This window comes from Pygoscelis adeliae, unplaced genomic scaffold (genome assembly GCF_000699105.1).
Source record: "Pygoscelis adeliae isolate BGI_AS28 unplaced genomic scaffold, ASM69910v1 Scaffold4, whole genome shotgun sequence".
NCBI lineage: Eukaryota > Metazoa > Chordata > Aves > Sphenisciformes > Spheniscidae > Pygoscelis > Pygoscelis adeliae.
The window spans coordinates 8,969,607-8,978,197 of NW_008824986.1; the positions used below are offsets into that span (position 1 = coordinate 8,969,607).

At 38.9% G+C, this 8,591-nt stretch overlaps 1 protein-coding gene across 1 annotated transcript in view; it reads right to left on the reverse strand.

Moving 5' to 3' along the window:
• The window catches only part of DOCK1 (dedicator of cytokinesis 1), a 303,352-nt gene that overhangs the window by 24,174 nt on the left and 270,587 nt on the right, over positions 1 to 8,591 (reverse strand). Inside the window, exons 47-48 of the mRNA XM_009326015.1 lie at positions 6,935 to 7,072; positions 3,078 to 3,223 (exon numbers count right to left, since the gene is read on the reverse strand). Of these exons, the coding sequence (XP_009324290.1) occupies positions 3,078 to 3,223; positions 6,935 to 7,072 (284 nt within the window). The remainder of the gene's footprint in view (positions 1 to 3,077; positions 3,224 to 6,934; positions 7,073 to 8,591) is intronic.

The window sequence follows — 8,591 nt, forward strand, 5'->3', positions numbered from 1 at the left end:
TAATAGTGGGACTCTCTTTAGCTAATTTTCACTCAGTAATTTAAAGGAATCTCTCTTATCTCATCTTTTTTAAATGATTAGTTTAAATAAAAGATAAAGAGATATTTTGCTCTTAACGAGCTAAAATATTCTTAGCTAGACAAAGTATTTTATAAGTTATTTTATATTCTAAACAAACTACTAAAATCATACCCTAGAAATTACACTGACAGGAGGATGTCTCAAATCATCACATTACAAAACCAAAACCAAACCAAAAATCCCAAAACAAAGAAACCAGCTTACTTTTTAACATTTAACTTTATGCCATGGTGATGCATGCACATACAGGCCACAATCTTTGCTGTGAAATACTGGAGGATTCGTATTTCAGACAATTTGCAGTGAAGTTATCCTAATAATCTCCATTAGCAGCAATATCCGCAGCGATATCCAAAATTATTATTATTATTGTTTGAAGCACTAAAGGCCCTTCAGTTTTCAGCCTAAGTTAGCTCATTTGATGGAAAGATGCTAAAACCAGCACCTGCAACAATGGCCCCTGAGCCATTACACTCATAACCAAAGCCAAAATCACACAGGTTGGGAGACAAAACTGCAAGCTTTTTTCAACCCATTTTACAGATAGGGAAAAGGGAGGGCAATGACTTGCCCGGGGCCACAAAGCACATCAGTGACAAAGCCCAGACCAGAAGACAGCTCTCTTGACACCATGTGTTTAGCCATGTGAATTGCATATTTTAGCCGCTTCTGCTGGGCTCCGCTGGGTTGGAGGGCACTGACAGCCACCTCGCAGGCTGATTGCAAGTTTCCAGGAGGAATTGCCATTCTTCAGACAATGATTAATTGTTTCCCTTCCAGGCATTACTATTATTAGTACTATTAATTATTTGTACGCAATGTATCGGTGATAAAATGGGCTAGCATGCCATGCTCCTACTTGAAGTACATTAGGACTTGCAACAGACAGCAAATCACACAGGCACACTGGGACTTCCCCGCTTCCAACCACTGCTTGTAAGTGCTCCTATTTGTACTTCTAAGTCCCATTTTAAGCAGTGAATAAACCCAAGGTCCTTTTTTAAAGTCAGAGTTTTATTTATACATAGAGTTGGGAGTTGTAAAACACATACTATGTCAACGTCTGCTTTGAGTTTTTATGGTTTAAAAGCTCCAAGGCAGGAGAAGCTGGAGATGGCATAAAATGTAAGTTGGGTGATCTGGACAAGACAGTCTGTCGGCTCCATTTTTAATTGTTTTTCTTAGCTTCATCTCTAACCTCAGAATTAACATATGAAGAGGGGGAAAATGGAAAGCAGGAGAGGACAACTGACCATAAACCCAGTCAACTATGGTAGGTACCTGATGGGTGAACTTCTTCCAAGTTAGTAGTGACAAACCACCCACATGATTTTTACAGTCATTTTAATTTTTGAGGTCTGTCATTATGTTATTTACATCTGATGATTTTTCTTCTCCTGCTTCACTGATCAAGCAAATGAGCATTTTTTTCAGGTCTTCTCAGTGATGACAGTTGTTCATTACATTTTCCTCACATACATTTCAGTTGTATTGCCCCAGGCTCGGAGCAGGAGCTGAGCTGCACTGTGATCTTTGTGAGGGTTATTTTAATATACATATTGAGTAGCCTCATGAGAGCCTCCAAAACTACTGACACCTACTACAACAAAGCTGGGATGGAGAGGTGAAATTTAAGAAAATAGCATCCAATGAGAAAGAAAAATACATATAATGATTTTGAAAGGAAAAAGAAAGAGGTAGAGGCAGGCAGGGAAAGAATCAATATTTTTCTTCTGAGATAAAATAAAGTTGCCCGCTAACCTGGGATGGTAGTTATTCCCAAGTTCCAGCAAGACAACTTTTGTGGATGAATTAGTCAAAACGCATTATCGTCTCTGCTGTCCTACATTTATATCAACATGACTCACCATGTATACATTATAGAGGGTAACTTAATGAGAGCTGAATTACGCTCTGTTTGCAGTTCTTCCCAATAGGTATATAAACTGTTTGTAATCAAGGTAAGTATCATGTTGGTCCTTAGGTGCTGTATTTAATTTTACTTGATGCTTTTACTCTCTAGTCAGGTAATAACTCCCTCTGAAGGTGCACAAGGGACATGAATGTTTCTAGCACATCTCTGTAAGTTAGCAGCCCTTCAGGAGGCTTTAAAAAACTGCCGCCTTGGTCAAATATTGAGTTTCTGCATTAGGGGAATGCCTGGGGGGAAGAAGAGGGAGAAGGGACTTCTGAGGCTGCATGGAAACCCCCAAAAGAAAACAGATTATTTTGTTCTTTTGAGGGATGCAACTGTGAGACAGGGCTTATCAACAGAATTCCCAGTTCTCATGTGAAATATCTTGATAAGTCTTGAAGTACAATCTTGCCATAAGCAGCTTTTCTTCTGGCAGCAAAAGTGAGAAGAAATAATTGAGCAGTTAGCTAATCCCTTCCTTCTCCCAAGCTCCACCTGTTTACCATGACAGGGTGGCTGAACACACATCTCATCTCTGACTTTGCAAAAGATCACTTCTGAACTATTACACTTGCGATACTTTAAAAGGGGGTAATTTATCTCCTGTTTGTTTGGGGTTTTTTGTTTGAATGCTTAGGGGGTTTTGTTTAACTTTGTTTTAAAGAGGACCAAGAAGAGCATTATATTTATCTTGGTTAAAAAAAAGGACAAGGAATATATCTTGAGATAAATGTCTATATATGTTGTTTTTTTTAGCCAATATTAGGCTGTCACTTAAAAGCTCCATCCCCACCCCACACTGGTTACTCACACCATTGTGTCTCATTAATGTTTGTGCGGTATTATGACGAACCAAATCTGGAATAAAATACACTGGTAAAAGACCCAATCAAAAAACCCCACAGTTCCTTATGAGATCAAACAAACGTCATGCTGCCACAGAGGAGTCAGTAGGATCGGAAGGAGTAACGCCGTAGCACTGAGATCTGGAGCGCTGTGGTGACAATCCTCAAAACCTACAGATGTGCACACCAAATCATGCTTTACAGAGATAAGCCCTGAATGACTATTTCTTACGCACCCATCGGAGCCAGGTCGAGAAGGTGTGCTGTCGGAGGAGATGGAAGACACCGATGCAACGGAGAGGGGCCTTGAAGATGATGGCATCGTGAAGGATCTCACCATAGACCGTGGTCGACTGCCTCGTCTATCATCCAGACTTGAAAGCTGCAATAAAGAAATAGAAGATCTTATTTCTTAAATCACAATATGGCTGACATCTGGTTACCAAAAGTAATGTGGAAACGTTCGATGTTTTTTCTTCCATGTAGATTTTTATATTATTTAATTATACATTGTGTTTAACAACAAAGAAAAAAATTCTAAAGAAAATCCATTTAAAGGACTAGGAAGAAATATTTAGGTACTCATAGGCACATGTATACTTTTAAACATATTCCAATAATTCATTTGTTTCAATGGTATTTACATGCTTTTTTACATCTGGGCTTTAAAAAAGGAGCTTTCTACAAAAAACTTTTTTTTTAACCCATCTCTGCAATTGAAGTGACTGCCCTGTCAGTATATTTAAATGAAATGGAGAGTTAAAAAAAAAAGGAAAAAAAAAACCACCAAGAGGAACTTTATGTCAAGACAGCCAATTTACAGAGTGACATCTAAGTTAAGAAGAAAATATATGAAAGATTTTTTGTTTCTGACAATTTCAGAGTTCTGAATATTTATACAAGCTTTGTTAATCATTAATAACTGATATATGCATAAAATAATTGAACTTTTTCAGTCAACAAATAGGAATCTCATGCTGTTTAATTACAGGTATATTTTCCACCCTGTCAACTACTGGTAAATTGGCTTGGTACAAGGAAGAGAGAAGCGATAAAACTCCATCAATCCTGACAATTCTTTCTGGTGGGTAGAGTGAAATTAGAAAGATAACCACCTGCGTATGACTTTCCAGTCATCTCCCTGATGATGTAAATGTATATTATTGAAGTGACTGACATGCAAGTATCATTAGTGTCAATTATTCCTGTTCTCCTTGGGAATAAATTACTATTTGAACTTTTCTCTTCCTAAATATATTAGCAAGATGGGATTTGAAGGACTACAAATGGAACACCACTTAGAAGGACACCATAAAGGCTGGCACGTTCCCCATAAGATCTCAGTGTTCCCATTAAAAAAAAAAAGTCATTGCTATAGCCAAAAGTGAAAATTAATCTCTGAAGAAAGGCCTGTCATAAAATACAACAGGATACTTCACTGGCACGTACTATTTCACCAAGGTTTTGGGCACTCAGAGAACAACATCACTTGGCATGTTTTTGCTGCCCCACCTGCTGCAGCATCTTTCTTTGCTGCCTCCATAGCCCAGGATGCTCTGCATCTCACCGAGCAGAAAGCTGAAGCTCTCTCCCTCACCATATCCCGCATCATCCACTCTTCAGAATAAATCTCTGTGGGATTTTCCAGAGATAATTTGGAACCAAATTCACACCCTGTTTATATTGATGTGATTGGTCTAACATCCATAAACTCAGTGGCATGCACCCATTAGTGACCATAGTCAGAACTGCATGAAGAGGTTGCTGGTTTAAGGCTGTTCAAGTGTATCTTGGTTGCTTCATTCTTTTTAGAATCAGTTTAGTGACTGCTGCTCATTTAGGGGCAGAAGTAAAATTGGAGAACTTGTAATTGTTATCAATTTCTTTTTTTCTATTTCTCAATCTTTTATTTCTTAGTTTATTAAGGACTAGATTGTCATGGAGCTCCCATCTGATATTCTTGCCTTGGAAGGTTTAAGGCTGGGAAGGCAGGAAGGGCATGAAGAGGGCACTATTTTCTCTGTGATCTCCTCTCTATGCAATTGTGCTTTAGACACTGAGTTTTCAGGTACAAGGTGAAAACCACAACTGCAGATGTTTTCAGCCTCATGGCTGCAGAGATAACCTTCAAAATCTGAGCCCATGAAGTAATATCTGCCTCAATACATATGTGAATTGATGCAGCACCTCCAAAAATGATGACCCAACCCCAACTGGGGCAACCATGCAATTTGGCATTTTCGTAAGGAAGCCACCACTCACTTGCAGGGAGGCACCTGCCATTTGATACCACGTCCTTCGCCTGCTGGGACCTGCTAACTGGCTTTCTTATTAAAAGACAGTTAACGGGATTACAGTGCACGCTCCTCATACACTTCCAGGGTGCCAGGGAAAGCCAGGAATGGAGACGAGATGGCAGTCCAAAGTGCAGGCTGGCAAGCTGGCTTTCCTGCACCATGGCCCAGTAATTAATGGTCTGCTGGTGATTTCCTTTGTTTTTAGACGGCTTTTGCTGACAGAAGGTGGGTCTGTGCAATCTTAAAGATCTGTGCAATCTTAAAAATAAATCACTGCTTTTCGAGATCATTTGGTTTTAATACCAGTACTTTTTGTGGGAAATGGTTTCTGGTATAGGATATTCTTGAGTCCAAGCTGGGGAAAATGCACATTGTCCTAAATGATACCACACTGTTTGCTCTTTTGGAGGTAAAACTTTCTCTAAAAATTGGGTAAGTGCTATAGCTTGAAGCCCACTTACGTATCCTGAACCAAAACAAACAAGGCAACTCAAAAGCGAGTAGATCTGGTGATTCCAAGTTCAGCTAAAAAGCTTTGCAGCAAAAGGGAGGACCCCAGAATTTCCTGGCACTTCCAATGTGCCAAGGACAGGCTACTGCCATCATGGCACCCTGTGGTGCCATCCTCCTCCCCAGAGGAGCGGGGTGTGTGGGGTGTTCCCCTGCTGAGGTGGGGGCATGCTGCAGACCAGCAGGCAGGAGAGGAGCCACAATTCTCCAACACAGGGCTGGCGGGAGGGAGCAGACTGCATGCCAGGTCATCATGGCAGCACATACGTGATACGCTGGCTACCTCTGCGTTAGAGGACATATAGGTCTTTTCTGGTAAATGTATGTGCTTTATTTTCTGGAGCAGTGAGAAGATATGTATTGCATATGCAAATTTCAAGTACTACTGTCATTTCACAAATAAACCTAAAAATTACAGCATGTTTACAAGACTGCTGTCAGGACTACCAGTAGACAGAGATAAAGCTCACCCTGGCAGCCTTCAATATATTATAAGGAGATCAGCTCCACATAGTCAATCCTCGAGCAACTCTAATCACCTGCATCTTGGGTTTTTAAATAATTTTAAAAACTGATCATATAATAGCACCCAAAAAATGTGGCTTTTGACTGAATTATCAATTACATTCTGAATTATGAAGCTGCATGCTGGTTTTTGACCTTCCTCCCCGAGGGTAACGCTCAAATTAAAAGCAGAACAAAACCACACTGGAAATGCCACCAAATTCTTGGCTGTGCCTTGAAGATGAAGCAGCGATCAAAAATAGCTTGTTGGAATGAGAAAAACATGAACTCCAGCACTACTAAATCTCATTAAGTAGCAGCTATCTTTTTATTGCCTGCCTACATTTAGGGTGGTGCCAGAGTATGTAAGACTGCACACTACTGTAGAGCAGCACAGCCCTCACATCTCAAAAGGAATTACATCTATGGAAAGGTGACATTCAGCTCTAGAAAAATCATGCTATAATGGCAATTTTTTTTTTTTAAAAACCCAATTCCTTAAAAATGGAATATTAAAGAATTATCTTGACTTTCACGGAACAGATTCAGGCAATTTAGAAATTGTTCCCATGCTAGAAGATGAAAGTACCAAGGCTTTCTGAACATCTCTTATAGCATCTGCTCAGTATTTAATAGTTTGATGACCACTGAGAACAACCAGGCAATGCTGCATCAACATTGCTTTTTTAACCTGTGGGAATTACAATACAGAAATACACAGTTGCCCATAATTTAAAGAAGTTCCACATATTTAGCAAACATAAAGTTAGCAGGTAACTTACGACAGCGCGGACCCCGTACTGTTTTTCCACTTTGTCTTTCAGCTGCCTGAAGCAAGCCTCCATCCGCTCGTGGAACGGCCGCAGCGCCTCCGTCACCTTCTCCCCGTGAATCCGTATGCCTTCTGCCAGGAAGGGGATCTGGAAAGCAGAGTTACGCTACTTCAGTCTGCCCAGTCCTTCCTAAGCGAAGGGTTAGGGCAAGACTCTCACATATGTTGCAAGAGGAGTGAAAGATCTCATGGAATAATAACAACAACAACAACAACAACAACAATCATCATCATCAATCATTGTATATGAAGCAAAACATAGTAAAAAGGATCTAAAAATCTGTTACACATGATTTGTTTTTTTCTCTGTTAACGAAAGTCCTTTAAAATTAAAACACCCATAGCTGTGCCCAGTAATCATATACTGACTATATCAGATAGCACAAATATTCCTGTGATGTTATATTCACAGGCCCCCATACACGCTGTACTTCAAAATGGCAAACTGATGAATGATGACTCTCTCATCGGGTTATTACTATCAGTCCTTTCCCAGTTCATGAGAATAAAACCTTGAAGGAGAAAATACTTGTATGTTTTCTTTAATAAATGCTATTTCTAAAACTGCAAATGAGCTACATCCTTGGACACGTATACACTGCAGAGCAATATTTATTAATAAAACATATAGTTTTATATACTATACATTTTTCCTTAGAAAAATTATTTTATTTTCTTTGGGAACAAAACAAGAGAAAAAAATTAAATTAATTCTCTTTTGTGACTGAAAATAATAATTTATCTTCAAGGCTTCTGCCACAAAATATCCATGCCAACACAGGATTATGTAATTAGTTCATAGTGTGGAGGTGTAGCTGACCTTTTAAAATGTTTTAAGAGAGACATTTTCATTCCCACAGCTATCCAGACATACCATTAGAGTTTTCTACCTCCAGCTTAGGAAAAATATTTCCTCTTCCAGGTCCGTTTTAGCCCACACCATGCTCTGATTCTAACAGATATTCTCTGCAGCAATCAGGCTAAGAGGCTTCTTCTTAATAATTTATAATTAAATCATAATGCTGATTAAAACCAGATTTTTCTAATAAGACTGAGCAGCAATCAGAAGGAGTATCTTTATTAGTAAGGAGAATAATAAATACACAGATGAATTACAGATGAACAAACTCAAGAAATCTTATCAAGATGATTCCCTGTGATTTGGCACTATTTAAACGGACAGTTTCTTCTCCTAAAAGACTAAAAAGAGAAGTAAGAATAATGACAAATTTTTTTACTGTAGTCACTTCTATTTATAGCCATATGGATTTGCACTCTACAAAAATTAAACATTAAAATCAGAAAATGTCCCTGCTCTGAGTAAGTAAACGAATTTCCAAATTTTCATAATTATCAGGCCACACTGTGATCCTCCTGTTTTGCAGGGATAAGTGGTCACTTGGCTCATTTATTTAAAAGAACCTGCTGACTTTTTAAATGGATTCTTTTAAAAAGATCAAATTACCAAGATGAAGTACACGTGGGGTCTGAAGCTTCAGCTCTGAGATAATTTTTACAAGTAGAAAATGCACTAATGAGCCTGTCCTAGGGATCAGCCATCTCCAATTTAGAAAATCAAGCAATATGAAGTAAATGACATTTTTTGT